Below are 24703 nucleotides of genomic sequence, written 5' to 3'. Positions count from 1 at the left end.
GGGTCTCACTGAGTGGGAGAGGTGGAGCTTGGGAGAGAAGGAGCACTGGAGAAAAACAATTCAAGGGTGTTTAGCTGCGAGGGACCACCTGTGTGCTGCAGGTAAAAACCTGCAGGTTGGCAGCTACAGCAGAGCCACTGGCACACCTCAGTTGTTTGCGTGCCAGGCTGTACCACCACGCACCACCAGACTTGTTTCCAACCTATTTCCCAGCAGGAATGCTGATGCCTGGTGGGGGTGGGGCTTCCAGCGTGATAACTTTGTGCTTAAGGGACCAAATATTCTGTAAGAAAACGCTCAGAGACAGCCTGTCTAACTTCAGTAGCCTGAAGGAGGGTTTTACTGTGCTTTTATGCTAAGTCTGAATTTGGCATATTATTAAATATTGTAAGAAGAAATTTAGACACAAGGTGTGAAACTACAGGTTTGGAATTCTGGAACTTTGTTCTTTTTTTGAAATGAAAAAAAAAAAAATCTCTTTTCTATTTTTCCTAACATTTTCCTAGAGGTACTTTAGATAAAAACAACATCCACCTCTGACTGTCCCCAGAGCTCCTGGAGAGGCATCAGGGGCTGTGTAGCTTATTTTTGTGTGATGTCATGCAGTGTCCTAACATACAACTTCACAAAGGCTGGATCAACTGGTCTAGTCACCCAGGCTGGGGTGCTGCAAAGACAGCAGGAACAACCTCTGCAGTGTGTTTTTGTGGGGATGCTGCTCCCACACATCTGTTCTTCCAGGCTGCAGGATCTGATAAAAATCATGGAGTCTTATCATTTTCTTTTTTTCCTCAAAAAAAGGCCAAGAATGTCTGTTAGATTTAAACTGTAGGGATAGATCTCCAGACACTGTGACCTGAATGGGAATAACTCTCTCAGAGGTGCCTCCCAGGGCCCAGAGAGGACACAGTGCTACACGTAGTGTGGAAAGCATCAGCCTTCTCCTGAGGACCTGAGCCGTGTGGGTAAGAGCTGCTTTGTGCTCATGGCTTAGGACCTCTCCTTAAAGCAGAAGGCATTTATGGTAGAGATAAACCTTATTCTTTATTAGCTCACACTGGGACTTGAGTTACTGACTCTGAAAGGTCCTGTATGGACTGTGTAGCCTCCTGTGCACAGGGGATGGGTTTTTATTCCCGGGGCAGAGAGCAGAGCTCTGGTCACTCTGCAGTCCAAATAGTGAGTCCTAAGTGCTTGGTGAAGGCTGAGTTTTGTGGGGGGGAACTGCAATTGTCCCCAAAACAGCCCTTTTCCCCCAGAGCATGGTGCAAGTGAGAACATCTCCATACTCACAGCTCCTCCAGCCGCTGACACCGGTGGAAACTGGGCAGGTCCTCGATTTGGTTGTGTGACAGCTCTCTGCAGGGAAAGAAGCAGCACAGTCATGTCAGGAGACCCAAAGCAAGAGCCTGAGACCCCTCCCTTGGGGAGGGGGATGTCCTGACTTCCATCTTGCACAGCTGCAGAGAGCAGTAACCCCAGGGGAGGGAGATCTTCACTGTGCACATACCTGAGGCTTGCTCTGAGCATCTCTGTGCAAGGTGAGGACTGCTTGGTGGTTTATCTACTCACCCAGCCCCAGCCCAGCTCCCTCCTGCCCAAGCTGTGGACTGACAGAGCTGCTGCTACAACTGGGGTGGGCTTTTCCTCCCCAGCCCCAGGTCAGCTGAGAAATGCATCTGTGCCAGCTTCTACCATGCACAGCTTTGCTTTTCTGTGGGCAGAGCAGAGGGGTGTTTGTGCCAGAGCTCCTGACCTGCTGGTTGTGCTTGCAGATGTGCTTGCAGAGCCTGGGGAGGTTCTGGCAGCAGAGCAGCCAGCCAGCTGCCTTACCTCCTCCCTGGCACCACAAACCCAACTGCCCATTGCCTGCTCTCCATTCGTCCTCTCCTGGCTCTCCCCAGGCTTGGGGAAGGGGTTGTGGCACTGGCAGGTATCTGGTACAGGACATTACAGATTGTGGACACCTCTGGTTCCTATTCTTCAAGTGCTGCCACTTGAAAGCAACTCCCAACAGACTCCTGTTCCCACAGCTTCATGGCCCAGTGTCGTGTCAGCATCCAGGGTTGAGTGACTTGGTAGCCAGAAGAAAACCTACCCTGGTACAGGCTACTGTGAATTATCAAAACTGAAATGGTCTGGGGAAGGAGTAATGCTGGAGACCTGCTCTTTGCCCACCAGCAGAGGCTGGATTTGTGGTTGTTCAAGGGAAATTTGCCCCAGGGTAAAGTTTGGTATGTGGCCTCTCCACCAACTTTCCAAACTCAGTTTCCATTGTTCTGCCAAGAAATAGCTGCTAAAACATCACAATTATTTTTTTTTTTTAAATGTATTTTTTCCAAGCCCCTCTGCACCAGTTTCCCATGATGGGGAGGAGGAGCAGGGAGGGAAAAGCAAGGAAATTTGTGCTTAGCTGTGGAGACTGTCACCCAGTATGGAGAAAGAGTTATTTTTCTCTGTTCCTTGTGTCAATTCAGTGGGTTTGACAGGTGGTGTCTTTGCTAGACAGTGATGAAGGCAGAACACAGGCCCAGGAGTTATTTCTCATTCCACTGATAACCAGATGCAGCCCAGTATCTACCAGCAGAGCAGCCTCAGTCACTGATGCTGTGTGGTGGACACACCAAGATGAAGTTGTTGGTGTCATCAGGGGACTTCAGCTCTGCTCAGGGAAGTTTCATCTATTTCTGCTGGAGAGGAAAAACAAATCTGTGCCCTGAGCAGAAGCTCTGGAAAAAAGCAGCAGGACAATGGGATCCTGGGGGGCATCAAAAGCAGTGTGGCCAGCAGGTCACAGGAGGGCATCCTCCCCCTCTGCTCTGCCCTGCTCAGGCCCCACCTGGAGTGTTGTGTCCAGTTCTGGGCTCCCTGGGATCAAACAGACAGAGATCTCCTGGAGAGAGTCCAGAGGAGGGACAGAGATGAAGGGCCTGGAGCATCTCCCCTGTGAGGAAAGGCTGAGTGAGCTGGGGCTGTTCAGCCTGGAGAGAAGAAGACTAAGGGGGGACCTTATTAATGTTTATCAATATCTTCAGTATGGGATGCAGGGGAAATGGGCAGCCCCTTTTCAGTGTCTGTGGGGACAGGACCAGGGGCAATGGCTGCAAGTTGGAGCACAGGGAGTTCCACACCAAGCTGGGGAAGAACTTTTCCCCAGTGAGGGTGAGGGAGCCCTGGGACAGGCTGCCCAGGGGGTGTGGAGTCTCCATCTCTGGAGAGATTCCAGCCCCGTCTGGACGCCGCCCTGTGCAATATGAGCTGGGGAGCTGCTTTGGCAGGGGGGTTGGACCCCAGGAGCTCTCCAGGTCCCTTCCAACCCCTGTGAGTCTGTGATTCTATGACAATGTCAGGTTGATGCCCAGCTGAAGCCCAGCAAGGCTGCCCTGCCTGGGTGTGCTGGGCTCAGTGCCCGTGCACAGATCACTGTCACAGCACAGCCACAAGCTTCACACCCCTGTGGTGGCTCTTACAGCTCCTGTGCACGATCTCTGCTGAAAACACTCATTGTGGTGTAAGCTGCAGGGGGCCAGAGGCCCAGTGCTGCCTGTATCATCTGTGCTCAGATGTGTCACAGTCCTAACGTCAACCTGACACGCTGCCAAGGGGCTGGCAAAGCAGAGGGAAGCAGTGAGGGAAAACCACCAGCTCTGCAGGGACACAAGGCCAGAGCGTTTCAAAGGCAGAGGGAGATGTAAACACACCCCAAACATTGGCCCACACACCCTCTTTCCAAACCCCGAAAGCAACGCAATTAATGTCAGTAAAATTAACTGGGCAAGAGGAACAAGGAACAAGGAACAAGGTGGGGTGTCCCAATAAAACCCTCACACAAGGAGGGGTCAGGCATGGGGAACAGGCTCTGTTGCAAAAGTTTACAGACCGATAACTTGCAAACATAAACAGAGAGCTTGGGACCCTACAGCCTGGGCCATTCTGAAGGGGATGCTTTGGTGGCAAGATGGCCATTGAATTGGTCCAGATGTCTAAAGATGAGAGATCTTCCCTACAGGGACAGCTGGAGCCAAAATGCTGTGATCTGCTAAGTTACAAATGGTGTTCTTTTATATTTTTTTTTATGGTTTTCTCTTGTTTCCAGTTTCTGTGATCAAGAATTCAATCCCCTTGCTTTCCTGGAACAAACTTATTTTCATTTTTCACTTGCTTGTATAAAGACTGATGAGAGGCAAGCAGGAGGCCTGCCCTAAGGCTGCAAACTTGTATAAATCCGGCTCATGACTCATTTCCTGAGGAGGTCTTTGACTGCAGACAAGGTTGGGGATCTCAGGAATGAGGGGAAGATGAAGTTTTTTCAGAGATGCTGATTTCAGCCTGTACCAAGTTAAGGGAAAAAAGCCTGTCTCCCACTCAGCATCCTTTCAGTGCTTGGCCAAGCAGCTGGAGCCAAACCAGCTGTGTCATTCTTGCAAGAGCCTGACCTGCCACTGCCACACTGTGTGAGGGGCTGTGGCCCTGTGGCTTTGCAGGTCTCCATCAGGTCTTGGCTGTCCCCTCCAGGGGTGTGAACAGGATCCTTCCTCCAGAGGACAGCACTTGCTGGAGCTCTGGCTGCAGTACCCCAGCTCTGAGCCAGACTGTTCTGTGAGCATGATTTACCTCTGGCTCTTGTGTTGTGTGCACAGAAGAGCTCTGAAATGCTGCTGCTGTTCTCACCCACCACCCTTTGCACACTCTCTCCACTCCTTGCACGGGGTAGACAGTTCCCACTGGTGCAGAGCAAGGAGGAGGTGAGTGTGGATGTGTCCTGAGCATCACTCTGGGATGAAGCAAGCAAGCTCAGGAACACACAGAGCTTACAGTAGTGCCTAAGAGGGTGGTGTTTTCTGCATGGAAAAGAGAACAGGAACAGCAGCCATGGGGTGGTATTCTGCAGGTGGTCCCCTCCCTAAGCCTGGTTTCTGATGGCAGGACAGAGAAACGTGTTACTCACAGGACTCGGAGGCTGGGCAGCTGCTGGCACATCGCTCTGGGGAGTAAATGGATGCCTGCCCGGGTCAAGGTCCTAGAGGAGTGGAGGAGAGGGAATGCTGTTACTGGGAGCCAGTGCAGACTGTGACCCATAGGCACAGCTACTGGTCCCATATGGTGGCAGAAGAGCCAGTATCAATGGGATAATGAAACACCAGGAAAGAAAAAAGGCTGACTTGTTAACAGGCACTGCTGCTGGACCTGGTGATGGTGACTGGGCCAATAAGGACATCTGGGACACTGCTGAGGACTGAATTCTCTGCTGTCCTTGGCCACATCAAGGGCAGGTGGAAGTGCCCTTCATGCCATGCTCTGCCATCCCAGTTTGACATTGTCCAGACAGGTGATCCACCCAGAGCCACAGCTGCATGTATAGGGATGGGTGGTTTGTCCCTGAGGCAAGGCCAGGTCACACTCCTGGGCTGGGGTGCTCAGCTGTGCTCCCCAGTTTGGGGGGACATGGCCCACATGTGCACCAGTGGCCTAGAGAGAAGAGCCATGGGTGGCCAAAGACACCAATCTCCCGATCTCCTGGGTCTGGTGGTGTAAGGATGGGACCATCCCAGTTCCAGGAGCCCCCAGCCTGGGTGGCAAATGTTTGCTGCACTGCACTGTGCTGCCAGCCCCTGTCCCAGGACAGGCAGGGACACTGGGTCCCAGCAGAACACGCTGAGGCACTGCACACAAAGGCTTCTTCCCTCACAGATGCAGAAAGGAAGGGAGAAAAAATGAAAACAAAAGATCAGAGCACATGCAACAGTACTGAGAGAGCAACTCACAGAGAGGAAAGCTGCTTTCAGGAGCCACAGGGGTGAAACGAAGCAGAGAGGTGAGTGACCAGGGAGAGGCAGAGCTGGAAACAGCAAACTGCACAGCACTGGGAGAGTTGTCCTTGCTGGAGCAGCCTTGAAGGAGGAAGAGCACAAACAGCAGGGTAAAAGGGAGAGTTGCCACTCACAAAACTTCTAGGCTGGTGGTGCCTTTCAGGTCTGGGAATTCTCTGATGTCTGTTGCACCATTGAGCGACCTGCAGGGAAATATGAAGGGGAAGTGAGGTGGACAGAGGACCTGCAGCTGCCCAAGGTCCCAGACCCATCAGCCATGGTGGCATTTTTGCTTCCTGACACACAAGTGTGGTCATTGGAAGCACAGATCAGGAGGTGCTCCTCTCAGCGTGCCACTGCTGGCTGCAGGGTGGAGCAGCCATCCCATGCAGAGCAGATGCAGGGAGATGGGATCGGGCATTTCTATGCAAGAAGGCTTGGCAAGCTCAGACCCTCCCCCAACCACTGACATTCTTGGCATGATCTTTACCCAAATGAAATAAAAAAAACCCCACCAAACAATTAGCATGGGGAATGTAAGCAGGGTATCCCCCCCCAAGCCTCCCCAAGCCTGTGCATTTGGATTTAAGGAATGCATGGGCATTCGAAGGATTTCTTTCCTTTGCCTGAGTGTGTGTTTCTGGAGTGAGAAGCTGGGTGAGGTTTATAAACAGAGATTTTTGAGGTTGCCTCTGCTTCAGTATTTAGTGCTGTGTCCCAACAGGTTAGCTGCAAATCCAGCCAGTCCAGGTCAGCCAACGGGGAGCAGCTGTCATGGCCCAGATGGTGCCCCTGGAACAGGCTTAGGGCCACACATGTGAAAGAAGAACTGTCACTGCTGGCTGCCCAGTAAGATTATTCGTGCCATGGTGTCAGTGCTGTGGGACACCTGTCCCTGGGGTACTTTTCCACCTTGTGGAGGAAGGCAGATGCCTTCAGTGTCCTTGTGTTTGGGCAACTACACAACAGGGCAGGGTTTGCTTGAGCAGCAGGCAGCAGAAGTTGTGGCATTGAGCATTGTCTTTGCTGGTGCTGAGGCAGCTGTGGAGACTCTAGAAGACTCCAGGGTCTGCCAGCTGAGTGGGCAGGGGGAATGAATTCGTCCCTCCAAAATGCCCTTCTCAATATTATTCTTCCTCTGCAGAAAACATTTAGTAGTGTCTACTCCTTGGCTGACTTTGGGACCCTTTGGGACTGGCCAGAAGAGTGGCATCATGCTCCTCTATTGGCACAAGGGCTCAAGAAGATAGGAAGGGAGGACACTACGATGTCCAGCTCGCAGGGCTTGGAGCTTGGATATGCTTGGTGAACTTACAGAGTGTGGAGCTTTGGCAAGTACTGGAAAGCAGACTGTCCAACAAATTGGATAGGATTGTCATAAAAATGGCTGCAAAGGAAATGAGTAACCAGTCAGATTCTGCTGTGCATGAAGAGAAGATGCTATTACAGGTCAAGAATCCTGGAGGAACTAGTGGTAAGCTATGTAGGAGGTGCTGACTATCCTGTGAGGAGCCCCTGATAACCCCAGGCTCTCACACTAGCCTGTTTTGGCTGAATGTTGGTACAACTGAGGTCTCGTGTTGCTCTGAAATGGCTGGTTTTAGTCCTGCTGAACCAGGAAGCAAAGCCCTCCTTCAGTCCTGCTAATGTACACCCCACTGAGAAACACCTTGCACTGGATGACACCTCCTCTGCTCTTACCTATCCACAGCACCAACATCTTTCCTATCTCTCACAGTGAGTGAAGTGAACTTTTCTGGGTTCCAACCAGTTTTAGGAGTTGTCTCAGAGCCTACAAGAAGCACTTTCCCCCCACTGACTGTGAGAGACTTTGAGCAGACCCAGTGGAGACAGAAGTAGTCTGGATGTGTCTCACTCCCACATCACCCCAAAGATGGTGCCCAAGGAAGATGGGGCTGGGGCTGGTTTTGTTTGACTGAAGCAGTGACTGTGTCACCATGGCTTTCCAGATTTTGGCACTTCTATAACTTCAGTCCCAGCCTGGCTAAGCAGAGCTTTTGTCACTTGCCATCACTTCCAGTATCAGTGTTGCTCAGGGAAGAACCATCCAAAAGTCTCTTACTTCTCCCCTGGGGCAGAGAGGAAACAGAGCTGACAACTGGGTGTATTTATCCACAGAGCTTTGTGTCTGTGAGCCTGGGGTAGACACAGCTAGCTGGTGTCCTGTCTCCCCAGCACACGTAGCTGCTACTGTAGCTGTCTAGGAGCTTTTCCAAACACAAGGAATAAACACAGGCAGATGTCAGCTGAGGCTCAGAAAATCCCGTTATCAAGATCTCCATGTAGACCACCCATAGATATTGTTCCTTCATTGTTATCAGCCTGGACTGCAGAGGAGTTCAGCTGCAGGGGAAGGAAAACCCATGGCAAACCCCCCCTGAGGTGCAGCTGAGGAGATCATTCCAGCTGCCTTGGCCCACGTACAGCAAACGTCAACTTGCAGTCATGTGGACAACTGTCAGAAATCCCAACCAAAAACCACCATGAAATACCCCTTTCTGGGGCAAACAAGGCTTTAGGAAGCGTTAATTAATTTTCTTACATTGTCTGGAGAAGGGGATTCCCAACAAAAGCGTTCTCTGGAATAGCTTTGATGTTGTTGTTATGAAAACCACTGTTAGGGGAAACAAACAGCTTGATATTAGTGGATGAGAAAGACTTGGAGATACCTTCTTTCCTTAACGTTTTTGAAGGCTTATAGCCTTCAAAACACACATAAATAGGAGGTGTAGACTCCATTCCAGCTGTATCATCATGCCAGTAAGTGAAGACATTCAGGACAGAGCCCTCATTCTGCTGTGTTAACCCTGCATGTAGCTTGGTGCTCCATGTGTCACTCCACTGGACACAAGTACTCAAGGGTTAATACTTTATAGGTCAGGAAGCAAGAGCAAACAAAATACACTTATTTATATCCTCCAGGAATGACCATTTTTATGGATGGTCTCACCTATAGCTCCACAGCTTCTAACAAGAGTGCAGCCTACCAGTTATTGGCCATGTAACTTTAGAGTATTTGCAGATCTAGCTGTGATAGCTTGGGAAAATTGCTATCAGCAAACTTTTGCAGCAGTAAAAAACTCTGGCTACAATCTGATCTCCTGTACATCTTGGTTCTGTGTCCAGGACCTGGTGATGCCCAGGTTGCTTAATCCCAGAGAGTCCCTGTGAGTGATAGTTGGATGCCTGTTTGAGATTGGCCTCTTATGTAAGCCATCCTAAACTGAGTAAGGATCTTATTCTCATTTTAAACGTAAGACTAATGATGATATCTGGTCTGATCAGAGAAATCTCCTAAGAATTCTCCCATCAAAAGAAAAAAGCAGTGTCAGATTTTTACTTCAAGCCTCCCAGAATCCCCAGAGCAGCTTGGTCCGTGTCCCACCCCAGCCTGTCACCAGTGTGACAGCCTTAGGGTCCACAGGATCCACATCAACTCAACTTGACCCCATCCTGGAGCTTCTACCTTCATGGATGTCAAGTGGGATGGTTTCTCCTTTTGAGTGTTTCCCAGTCTGACCAGTTAGAGGAGAGTGAGCTAGCCACTAAAATGGTCATAAACTTGTATAACTCCCTGTTACAAGTTTGTCCTAAGTGAGATCAAACAGTTTCTGCATGTCAGAGAAGGTGGCACAGGGCCACATGGCCTCACCACACAGGTAACTCCATGGCTGTGGTCCCAGGATAGGGAATGGACAGTGGAAGCAGCTGGAGATCAGATGGACTTTGTGTCCCTCAGATATCAAGGAAGAATGTAGAGCTGGAGGAGAAACCTGCTACAAGCCTGATGGGTGATCCCCCCACTCCCACCTGCCGTGGTGCAGAGGCTGAGAGGTGATTGGAGCTGATGGGAATCAAGGGGATAAACTGGTTTTCTGAGCATGGCAGAGGGGGCTGTGAAAGACACAAGAAAGGCTTGGAGCGAGCGCTCTCCTCAAGTCAGGGCACATGTGATGCTTTATTGGCCACTCTCTGGTGGGGAATGCTTTTGAAAAGGAATAAATAGAAAATCTCACAGCTCCTGCAGTCGGCCCAGTGTCTTGATAGCCCCAGGGAATTCCAGCAGCTCGTTGTAGTTTAGATCCCTGAAAGAGAGAGAAGGGAAAAAACATCAATTAATGTTGCTGCAGGAACTCAACTGAGTGTATCTGTGCTTTGAAGGCATGGAAACTTGGTTGTTAAGCATGGGAGACAGGTTTTTCCTACTGTGCTGATCCAGCCACTGCCTGGAAACAAAATCTCACACATTCCTGCTGCAGGAATATTCCCTGCTAGGAGCACTGTCAGGCAAGAGCCTGTCCAAGCCATGGTGGCTGCCATCTGGATGCCTTCCCCCCAAGTCCCTCCATGCCTGGCACTGGACCATGCTGCTGCTTTTCATCTCCAGAGTACCCATGCCCCTGTCCCAGGAACTCATGCCCAGGGGGTTTATCTGTGAGATGTTTTTCCTGCCTTTCCAGGTCAAAATGGGATTTTATGAAGGACAAAAGCAGAAGAGCCCCATCAAAGGGCTTCACTGCACCCCCCTCACCTTGCAGTGCTGGGGGGTTCAGGGGACCATTCTCCTAGTGCTTGTCCTGAAGACTCTGGCCCTCCCTGCTGCTGGGACATGCTGGGACAGGGCCCAGTGGGAAGAACAGCCTGTGGGAGAGCCCAGGTCTTCTGATGGTGAGTGCCCATTGTAAACCATGAGCCAAGAGATACTGACACTGTTGAGCATTAGGTTTTAATTTGCAGCGTAATAAATTAAGTAAAATACAATGTGTTGGTCATGATGACAAGGGTAGAGTTTACCTGCCGTGACTTGGCAACCAGGAGAGACATCTGAGCCTGAAACCTCCCTTGTTCTCCAAGGATGGGCTGGTGCCTCTGGAAAATAGTTTATTTGGGCTGTGGGGCACTGCTGGCAGCCCAGGAGGATCAGCCCTCTGAAGGCACCAACCCTGCTCTTGGTGGGAGAGCCCATGGAGACTGGCTGGGCTTTAGCTGGCTAGAACTCCTCCTCTGGCATGCCCAACACTCTCCTCTCAAAAGTATTCCCAGCTGGGATGGGAAGATGTGACCCCATCCTGGCCACCCCGCAGACCAAAGCACTGAAATCTGAAAACCACGGGACTACTTCCTACCTGCATGAAACTCCCTGAGTTTTAAGTGGTAGATACTTTGGAACATGAGGGTAATTACTGGCTCCTGGAGATTACTGTATAATTACACTTAATGGACCTCAAAGTAATTACCATGTAACCTGGATTGTGGTTTATGGAACAGAAATAACCATGCATTTACACAGCAATGAGCTGCTGTCCAATTACCTTGTAATTCTCATCCTCTGGGCCCAGGCATGGTAATTATGTTATGATCTCTCTTACAGTCCCCTCCCCTTCTACAGTCTTCTCCTTCACCAGTGTCCCTGCTCTGGAATCACTGTATGGCACTGTCTTGGCTTTGCCCTGGAGGTATTTACACAGTCAGTCAACCCAGAGACACCCTCCAAATTGCTCTTCCTTTGTGCCTTCCATGACTCCAGGTTTATATAACTTACATCCTACTTACCAGGGAACTACAAGATAGGGGACAAAACCAGAAACAAAACAGGAGATAAGGTTGTCTTGGGTGGATTTTGCCTTGTGTAGCCCTGACCAGGTCCTTACCAGACGTTGTTGCTGGATTCCCTTTGCAGCTGGGGGATGTGCATGGATTGTCCCCCCACCCCAAGGGCTATTTTTGCTCCTCCAGTTCCAGAGGGAGTCTGGCTGTCTGCACTACCTGTATGGATTCAACACAAGGAATCCTGTTCCTGTAGGACCTACTCCTCAAGGTCTGGAAAGAGTTCACACCACCTCGGAATCGCCAGTGCAGAGGAGCACGGGGTTGGTGACCAGGCAGACCATGAGCTCTGCCTCCCTGCCATGCCCAACCTGCAGTGCAGCAGCAGAGTCCCAGCACTTGTGAAGCTTGTGTGCCCCAGTGACACAGGGGTGATGTGTCCCCTCCTCACACCAGCTCACATCCCCTGGATATGAGAGTTCTGCACCTCCCAAGGAGCTCACACTGATACTGTCAGTTCTCATCTGGGTCCAAGCAGATCACTGACTTTTCCCAGCCTTCCCTGCTTGAACCCCAAATCACAGAATCACAGACTCACAGGGGCTGGAAGGGACCTGGAGAGCTCCTGGGGTCCAACCCCCCTGCCAAAGCAGCTCCCCAGCTCATCTTGCACAGGGCGGTGTCCAGATGGGGCTGGAATCTCTCCAGAGATGGAGACTCCACACCCCCTGGGTAGCCTGTCCCAGGGCTCCCTCACCCTCACTGGGGAAAAGTTCTTCCCCATGTTGCTGTGGAACTCCCTGTGCTCCAACTTGCAGCCATTGCCCCTTGTCCTGTCCCCACAGACACTGAAAAGGGGCTGCCCATTTCCCCCTGCATCCCATACTGAAGATATTGATAAACATGAATAAGGTCCCCCCTTAGTCTTCTCAAGACTGAACAGCCCCGGCTTATTCAGCCTTTCCTCATAGGGGAGATGCTCCAGGCCCTTCATCATCTTCATAGCCCTTCTTTGGACTCTCTCCAGGAGATCCCTGTCTGTTTGATCCCAGGGAACCCAGAACTGGACACAACACTCCAGGTGGGATGATCTGTTTAGGAATCAGTACCCCACAGATGACTGCTCCTGTGCCTCACTCTTTGCAGGGTGCACACAGCTTGCAATCAGCTGCTTGGATGCTCTCAGCCAGTCTCTGTCAGTGGTACCTGTCAGGTGTCCATCATTGTCTGGGTGAAGTGCCTCACATTACACAGGCTGGGTTACGTGGGGAAGAGAGGGCAGGGTGGGACTTGGATGATGCACATCCCTTCAGTGAAGCTCAGGCACTCCAGAATTGGAATTCCAAAGAGCAGAGTGCTTAGAAGCACAGTCAGAAGACTGCTGGGCATTTGGTATGATCAGTCACATCCCATTAACCCCGTGATCACTGCACTGGATGACATCAGGGGGCATTAGTGGCTGACAGTCCCAAATCTCTGCGTGAAGTGATTAATACCTGTGGAAGTCTCACTCTGCAGTGACTTCCCAAGGTTGCAGAGAGGTTGCCACACAGGCCACTCAGGTCTGGCTGTCTGCCTGCATCACTTCCCACATCACCTCCCTCCCTTGTGCTGCAAACAGAGGGACTGGGGTGAGCCTGTGTGCTGCCAAGGGACCTGCCCTGGAGAAAGGCACTAGGAGCCCTGTCCCCAGGTGACACTCAGCCCACCACCATCACGTCACTGATACTGGGAGAAGCACTGTGGAATGGTGTGGGGCTGAGTTTCTCCCCAGTGATACCAGATGTGCCTGTGAGCAGCTGGCAGATGGAAAGTGTTGCCCAACAGAGAGGAGGCTCAGCTCACCTGTGATTCACTGGCAGAAAAAGGGATGGCAGATCTGTAACCAACAGTATTTACAAGGAACAATCCCGTGTGCTGTAATATTTGCTCCTGCCTTGCTGTAAAAATACATTTCCTTTCCAGTCTGAGTCTCTTCCAGGCAGGTTGGTCTTTCATCAGCGGATGAGGTTGTGTTTGTACCGCTGTGTATGTGCAAGTATGTACAGGACCAGCCCTTCCCCAGAGAACACACACCTTTCCCAGCCCTGGCAGCATCTCTGTGCCTCCCTCCCTCCCCTGCACTTGATAGATACAAAGAGCATTGTGTTCAGCAGCTCCCTCTGGGTAAAAAAAGCCACCTCTGAATGCTGGCATACAGCAGGCTTGTTGGAAAGTGGAAGTACAACCAGGTGTAGTCATGCTGCTCCAGCCTGGTTGCCAGCAACCCCAGCCTGTTCTGGAGAGACAATGTGCCCATGCTCGCTCCTCATGGTGCTTCCTGGGTTTCAGTGAGGTGAGCCTCTGGCCCAGAAAACATGCCCAAAGGTGCTGGTTAACAGCTCCTCTGAGTGATGCTTGGAGCCAACTGCTCTCCATCCAGTTCACAGCGCCCTGACTTGCCTCAAGCACTGCCCTGCTGCTGCCAAGCCATGCTGACTTCCAGGGGTTGGGGGGTCTTCATCTGGTTGGAAGAGGCTGGAAGAGGCCAGTAGCTGAGATAGTCCCCAACTGTCATCTCTTCCCTGCCCTGTGCCCAAGGCCCAGACCCAAATGAGGACACAGGGGTGGCTTCCCTCCTTCTCCTTCCTTCCCAGAACGTTCTCTGGTCCAAGCAATGACCCAGAAGCAGCCTCCAGTCTTCATGGCAGGGGGCAGTGGGGAAGTTTCTGCTCATGTAGTGAAATTCCATTCTCAGGTCTTTCCACAGATGCCTGATATCAGCTGAGCTGCATCCACCCCAGACACCACCCCTCTCTGTCTGCTCTCCTGTGATGAATCTGGACCAGCCCCTGTGCCTGGGGGTGGGTGTCCAGAGCTTCTTTCTCATGTAGGGCCAAGGCAGATGGGAAGGAATCCAGGCTCAGTGGGTCAGGGAGGATTATGTGTTTTGACAGTTGCAACAAAACTTCCTCCACTGAGTGGACTGTCCATCATTTCCAAACCCTTTCCAGGGGCTGGGTGGGTACAGGAAATGGACATGCCACACAGAACTCCTCCAAGTGTCCTCTTCCTCTCCCTGCCTTACCTGAGCTGCTTGGGCAATGCTTTGCTGGCTCCAACTCCACACTCTGACACTTTACCACTGCTTTCAGCTGTGGGATGATGTGGGGAAAGCTGCAGAAAGCCACTGCTGTGACACATGGACTGTGGTGGCCGTGGGGCTGGACAGGGAGACCTCTTGGCCCAAGGAACTGGACCTGGCACTGTTGGGGTCTCAGCTGCCCCAGCTCTGGGGTCTCCCCCAAGGCTTGAACACTACAGATGGGGTGTCCTGGCTGTGGGGCACTGCTCTTTTTGGCACGACTGGGAAAGTGGACCCAATGCTGGCATTACTTGGTGGAAGGATGCCAACACACCCTGGCCATGGCTATGCCAAAAGAAGGCACAGGGAAAAAAGAAATAATTGGCATAGAACAAGGAAGAGTTTTGCTTGTTATCAAGAACTTCTGGAACCAAATTCACCCAGGTTCAGAAATGATGTGCAAGAGAAATGACTATAAAAATCACTTTCCTTAGTTGGGCTCCAAGTTAGCAGCTCTAGGCATCACAGTGGGATGCCAGAAGGAGCCTTGTCTGTTCTTCTAGTTGTAATTAAAACCTCTTAAAGGTCACCCAGTCTGCCCAAGACAGAAGGAACTGGCTGGCTTTCCATTGCTGTTATTTCTAGAGTGAGCCTATAGCTTCATATTTGGAAGATCTTAACCAACCCTGTTGTTTATTTAGAAGTAAAAGTAAATTGACATCAAAGGCACAGTTATTTTGGGCTTTAACTGCCAGGGTGATTTGAAGCTGACAACATGCAGACTGGAACTATTAATATCTTCAGTCAGGCCAAAAGGAGAGAAGGAGGGGAAAGAGTCTCAAGTCAATTTTCTGCCTGTTAGGGACTATTAGTGGTTCCACACAGGAAGCCAAAAAAATTATATAGTACTATAAATTCTTCCATAAGCCACAAAACACCACAAATTTGCAGCTAATAAACCTGAAGATGCAGGATGATTAGAAGCTGGAGATGGGACATGTGCTGACTATTTCAGTCTCAGTCTAGTTGGGGATGTTACTGCTGTGCCCTGGAGAGGGACTTTGTGCAGCCTCTGATAAGGACATTTCCACCTGTCCTGTGCTTGCATCTAATCAAGCTGCCAGTAATTACCACTGCTCTTAGTGGTGCTGGTTACTGTTGCCAAGCCAAGCACTGGAAATGATTTAATTGGCAGTCTGAAAGCCCACGGGGCCCGTTGTCACCATGTAGTTTGACCCCTTGGCCTGCACCAGCTTTACCCAGGCATCATGCTCATGGCTTGTGGTTGAGCTCGAGCTGGGAAGAGCTGTTTGATTAGGCCTGAGTATGAGACACAATGGTACCATGCTTCTGGTTGGCTAGTATCAGCACCAACTCTGCTCTCCTGGTAGCACGTGTGGTGCATGTGTGTCCTTCCACAGCACGGTCTGGATGAGGAGATGCAGCAAGTGCCCATAATGAGTGAAAGGAGGGAGGGGGATGGGGAAGGACCCAAACCTCATGTCTGACTCTGATCAGCCAGGAGCTGTGTGCCCATCCCCCTAAATGGAGACACACAAGAGAGGGATGCTCGAGTGTGGGCAGGAGAGAGAGAAATGACCCATCATGGGATTCATCTGCTGGGTCAGTGTTGCAATTTGGGGGAGACTAATCAGGTCCTAAAAAAGCCCATTTTTGGCAAATTATAAGGAGAAGAGTATGTGATGGAGGGCAACAGAGTTCATGGATGTCCCACAGGGTCCCCACACCATGGGAAGGTTGTCAGGTGGGAATGGTACCTGATTCCTGCCTGGAGCAAGCAGCAACCTCTGCACAAGGACTCATTCTGCCAGCCAGCCCTGGGAACATCCCCATCTCTCACAGGGTGCTGCCCCGTTTCACAGGGGTTATGTGACACAGGAAGGTCTATTGCTGGGGCAGAGAGGGGGGGGACCTGTGTGTAGGCATTGCCTTGTATGCACACAGCCACGGATCCTTCCCTGCACAGCTCTGTTCTTCATTTAAAAAGGCAGCAGTTCCCAGAATGTGTCTATCCCAAGCACTATTCCTGCCTGTCCTCCAACTGACGAAGGTACCGGATTAAATATGGTTCCAATTCCCTTTGATTTATTTAACAAGGTTGAAAGGAGCCTCTTGAGAACAGGATCTCCTGGGGGGTCCTGGGAGCCCAGGCACTGCTCTGCACATATCGTTTACAAGACACAAAGGCAGCTGACCGCAGAGCCCAGCAGCAGGGACCACGGTCCCCGGGACGCACAGACAATAACCACGCAGCCGATGACTCAGGCACGGAGAAGGCTGCTGCACTATGCCAGGCAGGGGACAAGGCAGGCTCTAGGAAGTCTGGCCTACAGCAGAGAGTTTCTGAACTGTGGGAAGGGAGCTGGGGACCTCTACCTACCCCCTCCCAAGGTGCTCAGCCCCCGGCCCCGCTGCTGGAAGGATGGGGTGTGGGCTGGGGAGCAGAGCTTCTGTGCATCAGGCATGGGGAAAACATGCCTGCAGCTTGTCTCTGCTGCTGTTTCTGCTGTCTTGCAGGGTCTGCTCCTCCTTTACACAGGTAATCAACTCTCTCTCACATGTTTCTGGAGGCAGAGGCTTCCCTGCTCCAGCGTGGGCAGCTGCCCTCGCTCATCTGCTCAAGGCTTTGAGTAAAATGAAGCCCGAGGAGCCAGGGGAGATGGGGACACCTGACAAGTCACAGCAGGCAGGTCTGGAGGTCCAGGGGTTGGGGGTTTGGGGAGACTCAGCACTGTAAGATCAGCAGCTCCAGGGATTGGGAAGCCAGGCAGGAGGGCTGTCAGGGTGCAGAAGGGGTGGTGTGAGGACTTGGTGGGCAAGGGAAGAATAAGCAGAGTCCTGCAAAGGAGGAGAGCCTTAGAGCAGAGCCATGAGGCATGGGAAAAGGCAGTGGTGCCAGAAATACCTTTTCACCTCAGCTGCCTTCACTTCCTGCCTTTTTTCTTTATAATCTTGTAAAATATCATGTCAGCTTGGGGTCATGGTGAGCCAGAGCTCAGAGCCAATTGGGAAGGTACCTGTGGCAGTCCAGGCTTCTGCTCTTGGGGGAGATGATGCAGCAAACTGGGACCAGTTGGCCCAAGGAGTCCACAGAAGGGAAATGTCTGGTCCCAGACTGCTTTGTGTGTGTGACAATTCAGTTTGACAGGTGGATTTCTCTGTTTGGAAAAGTCACCTTCCATTTACATCATGATCAGAACAGGTAATGAATTTTATAGCTCTGTTCTTGGACCAGACACCCATGCATGGAGACTCCACACCCCCTGGGCAGCCTGTCCCAGGGCTCCCTCACCCTCACTGGGGAAAAGTTCTTCCCCATGTTGCTGTGGAACTCCCTGTGCTCCAACTTGCAGCCATTGCCCCTTGTCCTGTCCCCACAGACACTGAAAAGGGGCTGCCCATTCCCCCTGCATCCCCTGCTTCAGATATTGATAAACATTAATTAGGTCCCCCCTTAGTCTTCTCTTCTCAAGGCTGAACAGTCCCAGCTCACTCAGCCTTTCCTCACAGGGGAGATGCTCCAGGCCCTTCAGCATCTCTGTCCCTCCTCTGGACTCTCTCCAGGAGATCCCTGTCTGTTTGATCCCAGGGAGCCCAGAACTGGACACAACACTCCAGGTGGGGCCTGAGCAGGGCAGAGCAGAGGGGGAGGATCCCCTCCTGTGACCTGCTGCCCACACTCCTCCTGATGCCCCCAGGATCCCATTGTCTCTCTCAGCCCCCAGGGCACACTGCTGGCTCATGGCCACCCTGTCACCCACCAGGACCCCCAGGTCCTTCTCCACAGAGCTCCTCTCCAGCAGGTCACCCCCAGCCTGTCCTGATCCCAGCAGTTATTCCTCCCCAGGTGCCAGACTCTCCACTTGCTTTAGTTGAACCCCATCTGGTCTCTCCCTGCCCAGCTCTCCAGCCTGTCCAGGTCTCTCTGGATGGCAGCACAGTGCCCTGTGTGTCAGACACCCCTCCCAGCTCTGGATCATCGGCTCAGCACAGCAAACAGGACATCCTTGGAGAAGTCAAAAACTATCAGCAACCTCCAGAATTGCACAGACTGGGATTACCACCACAAGCCTGCACAAAAGGTTTCAAATCAAACATGCTGGTGGAGACAAATGGCACCTGAGGAGCAAGGTGGCACTTAACAGTTTTCCAGCAAAGCTTGCTTGGCCCTAAAGGGTTAAAAAACCCCTTGTATGAGCTGTGGTGGAGATATTTCCCATTTCCTTCTTCCTGCCTTCATTGCCTGGGGTGCACTTTATATTAATTTTCTTGTATTTCTCTCTCTCCCCCATAGAAAACTCGACTCTCTGGAGGAGTCGGTAGGTTTCAGTTCTGCTCTGCATTTACAGACTCGACTAATTACCCAGCTAATAGAGCAGTGTGCTGAGAAAGCCTGTGGTAAGGGCATTTCCTGTGAGACAAGGTTAGGCAGATAAAATGCCTGGAGCCAGAGGGTTTTGGATTCAGCCCTTCTGGGAGACGTTTTTAATTTATTAGCGCTTTTTTTTTTAAATAAATTAATAGGGTTTTAAATGAATGGAGATTTTTCTCTTTCCAAGTGATTTATCTCCTTTGTCTGAGGAGCAGAGGAGCTGGCAGGGATGTGGATGGGGAGGGAAACATCAGAGATAGGAAGCAGCGGGTTCATCTCAGGTGGAGGGGATGGGTGAGGGCTGCGGGGCCTCTCTGAGCTGCTTCCCCATCACGTCTGTGTCAGAGGGAGGCTGGGGATGTCTCAACAATTGGAGGAGCAGCACTTTTGGGGCAATCATTGCTGTTTTGGCCATAGCCTGGAAGCCTTCAGCATTTTGGGCTGGTTTTGGGGAGCAGCCATTTGTTTTTCCCACCCTTGCCTCAGCTCCAGGAGCCACCTTAGTCCTGCTGTGGGATGGGGAAACAGGACTCTGACAAGACATATTTTGCTCTATGCCCATATCAGGGTCTTGTTTGGCTGCACATACCAGGGCAGGGAGGAGCTCTGGCCCCAATTTTTTGTTGAGCTCATGCTGTATGGGTGACTTGGCCATGTCCATGGACAGGACCACTGGAAAGGCCATACCTCTTGCTTTTGAACTTGTCTTTCCAGCTCAGCAGCACAAAATTGAGCCCTGCACAGACATTGGGGGATATGTGGTGGTGTTTGTGATGGGGGGACCTGCACATACCCATGCCAGGGGCATGCTCGGTGCTGCCAGCCCACCCACACCCAAAAGCCACACAAGAGCCTAGACCTGCTGACCCCATAGCAGAAGCCCTAAGGACTTCCCTCAACAGGTTTCCTCACCCTGAGTGCACACAGCAGGTGCTCAGGACCACACCACCTCCTCTGCCTACTTGGACAAAACAGTCCCGACGGGATAAAACCCACCAGCCCACCACACCAGGCCATTTACTGTGGTCCACATGCTCCCCTCAGCCACAGGTCTTCCCTTCTGGGCATGCCTATGGGTTATGGGGGTCCTTTCCTTGGTATTTAAAGTCTCTGTGCCCCTCTGTGCCTGTTGAATCTGCTCTGTATCTCCCACGGGCACCCCCTGAGCTTGCACCATATTTAAAGGATCTAGCCCATTACCCAAAGGGGCTACAGGAAGAATATGTCACATAAGGACATCTACACTCTTATTTACTCTGTGTCTTTGGTAGAGGGCTGAAAAATGCCAAGCATCACCCACTTTGGCTACCTGATACCTGGTGTCGTGGTTCAGCCGTGCGTCAGGTTTGTATCCACAGCCCTGAAGGGTCGGTCTGTGCTCATGGGAACTGGTGAGGGAATCTCACTGGGTTTCAAGGGTATTTCGAAACCCTCTTGGGAATCTGGCCAGAGCAGCTCTGACTTGCTGCCAGCCTGCTTGCCCAGGTTTCCTTCCTTGGGGGTTGGGGGGGAGCTGGTGAACAGACACATTTTACACTGCCAGAGAAAGTTTTCTTGGAGATGCTTTCTCCAGCTACATGCTGGTGTTTGACCAGTTGAGACCTGGTGGGTGCTGGACATCTACCCCCTGGTCAGCATGGAAAACACAGATTTTGTTCTGGTGCTGTACCTGGCAGAAATGACTCGTGCTCAGTAGCTGCAAGTCAACGCAGGAGAAACATGAAGTCATTCACCTGGCTTCACTTTACCTCTTTCTAGATTTGCTACCCTCCTAAACCATGAGGGCCAAGCTCTCTCCAAGAACAGAGATGCTCCACTGGGATCTGTGTCTTGCAGACATGACAAGACCTGGGGTAGGCATCCGGTGTGGCTGTGCAGGGGCAGCTTGCAGGCTGCTGAGACCTGCATGGAGCAGCACGTGCTGTTTCCCTTAAAGCTTTGCCTGCACTTGATAAAAATAGAAGTATCCTTGTCTAGAAGAAACAATTCCCTCAGGGGAGCAGAAGTTTCTGCACCTAAAACTTCCCAGGCTTTTCTGAAAAGCCCCAAACACTTGTTTTTCTTTTTCACTTCAACTTCTCCAGGTCTTTAACCATTGTGCCTGGTTTATAATCAGCATCTGGCCACAGGTACTCATTTTAGGAACCCTGAAGAAGAGTCTGTCTTCACCAAGTCTTACCATCCTGCTGCCTTCCAGGAGGTAACGCCCACAGGGTAACTGAGAGCACAGTTTGGCCTCCACAAGCCAAGAAAATGTGCTAAGTGCTGTCAACAGAATGTAATCATAATTTGAGTTAAAGGGTTTGTGTGGAGACTGTAATAGTCTCCACATGCACAGGAACTGAGAGGTGGTAGGTGGCTGCAGGTTTAGCAGCTTGGCTGGGCTCTTGCAGCAAAATGCTCAGCTGTTGTGTGCCACAAAGCTTGGCCAGCTTTGGACATCATCAGCAATGAGTGCTGGAGATCAGAGGCTTAAAACACTTGCTGGCCTGGAGGTGAGAATTAGATGCTCAAGCCAAGAGGAGCAAAAGCCAAGCCACTGTCTCTTGAGGACACTCCTTCAGTGTGATGAGATGTGGAGGAGAGTCTGGAGGTCTCACCACAGCACTGTGCAGGTCTGGGCCATCAGAGCCTGGATGAAGGCAGCAGTCAGGCAGAGTCCTGCTTGATGGGGACAAGCCCTGGAACAACAGGCTGCCTGGTCATTGTGGACAGGACTTCCACTGTCACAGCCTTGCAGAAAGCCACATCCTGGTAGTGCTGTGGATTGCACCAGGATTAGACTTGTGTCCAGGGCCTCAAAGTCTCCTCCCAGCCACTTGACTCACATGCACAGACCCCTCTGCAGCAGCAGCAGCACTGCCAGACCAGCTTACACAGACACAGGGAGAAAGTCCAGCCTGCCACCATCCCAGGAAGCATCATGCCCTGGGCATACACTTGCTGGGCTGGTGCCTGGAGCCAGCCCTGCTGCTGCCCTCGGTGACACGTGAGCACACAGTGGGACTGACCCAAACACACCAGCCCTTTCCTGCAGACTGTGCTGGAGAGGATGAATGCACAGGAGATCTTTAGAACAGAGAAGAAAACAGGTGACTCACAGGGTTTCCAAGCTGTGCAGCCCATCAAAGCCGTTGGCTCCCAGGCTTTGGATCCGGTTGTTGTGTAGGTGCCTGTGGAGACAACAGAGATGGTCACTGGAGGTGCAAACTGACCTTTTCCTGCCAGTCTGAGCCACTGCCCAGGGACATCCTGCAAGCTGAGCACAGCCTGGGCTGGGAACGTGATGAGGGGTTATAAGGTCCCCTCTCTTGCCCCATCAGAGACATGCTGGGTGCAGCAGTGCTTGCAGAGCAGCTACAGAGCTCCTGTGTCTCCCAGGAATTCAGGTAGGAGAATCCCTGAGAGCTCCCCTTTCACAGCTGCCAGGTGACTTTGGATGAACATGCTTAAGCAAGAAGTTTCCAGAAACACCCTAGATCTCACCTTACCCTGTAACGTGCCATGTGGCTTCACCAGTTGTTAATGGGCATATTTGGACTCCTCGGAGCAGCAAGAAGACTTTGAGTTCAAGATCATCCTGTTAGTCACAGTTTATTATCTTGCAAAATAAATGAAAATGCAGCTGGTTCCTGGGTTAGGTCCAGGTTGATTGCAATGAAAGTCATCTTCAGTTTAATGCTGCAGAGTGTCTGGCTGACGTGCAGGGGCCGTGCAACAGACTGATGCACACTGTCTACACTAAAGCTGGTTTTTTAGCCCATTCCTCTTCATCCTGGTGCTACACAGTCATAGAATCACAGAATGCTTTGGGATGGCAGGGACCTTAAAGATCATCAAGTTCCCACCCCCCTGCCATGGGCAGGGACACCCTCACTAGACCAGGCTGCTCAAGGCTCCATCCAACCCAGCCTTGAACACCTCCAAGGATGGGGCATCCACCACTTCCCTGGGCAACCTGTTCCAGTGCCTCACCACCCTTGCAGTGAAGAATTTCTTCCTAACATCCAATTTAAATCTACCCCCTTCCAATTTAAACCCATTCCCCCTCATCCTTGAACATCTGGTGCTTAAGGACTCTAGAGCTTCCAGTCTTTGTGTTGGTGCTGAAGAGCCATGTGCTGCTACCCCTGCACAGCCACCTGGTGTATTTTTGCCTTGGAAGCATCACAGACAATGTGATGAGTCCCATCTGCCAGGTCCTCACTTTCCATGGGCTCCTTACTCCTATGTCTCATTATTTTTTTGGCAAACCCAAGATCTTAATTCCTGGATTTTTCATCTCCAATTGTCAGAGACTGTGAGCACATCTAAGTACTTTTGCCATCTGGCTTCCTTTGCGGGTTGTGGGAGCTGCATCTCCCTCTGAAATCCCACTCAAGGGCAGGCTGAAGTTGACATAGAGAGATCTTGTGAGCAGCCTGAGGAAAGCCTGCTGTAAAACAGGAGAAGACAACCCACTGATGCCCAGCCTGCGCTTCTACCAGTTGCACTTCAGCACATCAGTGAAGTCCACGCTTGCACTGGGATGGTCTGTGTGGAGGAATGCTCACTGAGGAGGTAAGGTACCTCTGGGGCAGGATATGCTCTTTACTCTCTGTCAGGAGAGGTTTCCCCATTTTACAGTTCAAATTCTGCTTTAAACGAGCCCTGTGTGATGAACGTGTTGCTACACCACGTGCCTTTGGGGTCCTTTCCTCCCTTGCCCATCCTCAGGGATGCACCAGCCTTTGTCCAACACTTGCAGTCTCCTTCCAAGAGCCAGGGGGAGGCTCCACGCTGGCAGGTGGCTCAATGACTTTTTCTTTATTTGCTGCTTGATCTAAATCTGTCTCAGCTTGAAAAATCCCTTACTCCACCTTGATTCAAGTGTGAGCAGTTTGGCTCAGCACAGGCAGCTCCCACTGCCAAATATTCTAGGGTAAAACAGGAGGGAGCTGGGAGTGGAGGAACAGCCAGGCTCTAGGGCAGTTTGGTAGGGGCTTGCAAAACAGAAACCAGCCCAAGAAGGATGTTTGTCATTGGGATGAGAACATACAAACATGTCAGAGGAAGGGCAAGGGAGGGGAAAGATGCATGATAAAGTATGTTTGCTCCTTTGAGCCATAGCAGGGGAAAGTAAAAGGATATTGCCTGCAAGAAAACTTGGTTTGATTGAGACTCTTAGGGGAGAGCTGAGAGCAAAATCTTACAGGAGATATTTCTCTCTGTCACAAGAAAAGAAGTTCAAGTCCAGATGGTTTCTTCCATCCAGTGTTATGGGATTAGTTTCAGATCATGTTTCCCTTGCTTCATTTTCCACTTCCAGTGCAGAACGGTGCCAACCACTTTGGGTCCCTTTGAGCACTGGATTTGGCAAATAGAGGGTCCTGTGCCTGTTGTGAGGGCACTGCATGGCAAGAAAGGCCATGCAGGTGCTAGGGAAGATGAGAGCTTCCTGGAGCTTAGTTGGGGTGGTACAACAGGACACCATGCTCAGGCATGCTGAGGACCTGACTGCTTCCACTCCAGTCAGCCAAGGGGACAGAATAAGAAAGCAATCACCTGCTGTGTTTATATTTGGCTCTAAAGTGCTTTGTTTGGAGGCAGAGTAATGAAAATCATCAGAAGGAAGTTCTTTGTTGGCGAGAAAGTTACGAGCAACTGAAAAAGAGAGTTATAAAAAAAAAAATGTGCTGTCCAAGCTGAACTCCAGAGTTGTTACCCAACCACATGGCAATAATAGAAACAAGAGAGCTGGAAAGGTAAACACTTGAAAACTCCCCCCTTTGCTTCCACCCTGCCCTTTTTTTTTTTTTTTTCCTTTTTTTTTTTCTCCCCTGGTAAACAAATTTTAACAAGTTGAATTGCAACATCCCCAGTGTTTGT

General features: G+C 51.2%; 1 protein-coding gene across 1 annotated transcript in view; it reads right to left on the bottom strand.

Annotated features, from left to right (window-relative positions):
- Positions 1–24703, bottom strand: part of LGR6 (leucine rich repeat containing G protein-coupled receptor 6) — a gene marked incomplete at both ends in the record, with an annotated part of 132027 nt that overhangs the window by 14313 nt on the left and 93011 nt on the right. Inside the window, 7 exons of the mRNA XM_084275806.1 lie at positions 1294–1359; positions 4949–5020; positions 5945–6013; positions 7126–7197; positions 8374–8445; positions 9848–9916; positions 21937–22008. Coding sequence (XP_084131932.1) covers positions 1294–1359; positions 4949–5020; positions 5945–6013; positions 7126–7197; positions 8374–8445; positions 9848–9916; positions 21937–22008 — 492 coding nt within the window. The remainder of the gene's footprint in view (positions 1–1293; positions 1360–4948; positions 5021–5944; positions 6014–7125; positions 7198–8373; positions 8446–9847; positions 9917–21936; positions 22009–24703) is intronic.

Source organism: Gallinula chloropus (genome assembly GCF_964237585.1).
Source record: "Gallinula chloropus genome assembly, chromosome: 27".
Taxonomy (NCBI): Eukaryota; Metazoa; Chordata; class Aves; order Gruiformes; family Rallidae; genus Gallinula; species Gallinula chloropus.
The sequence above is the reverse complement of the archived record's forward strand: the minus strand, read 5'-3'. Positions and strand labels throughout refer to the sequence as shown.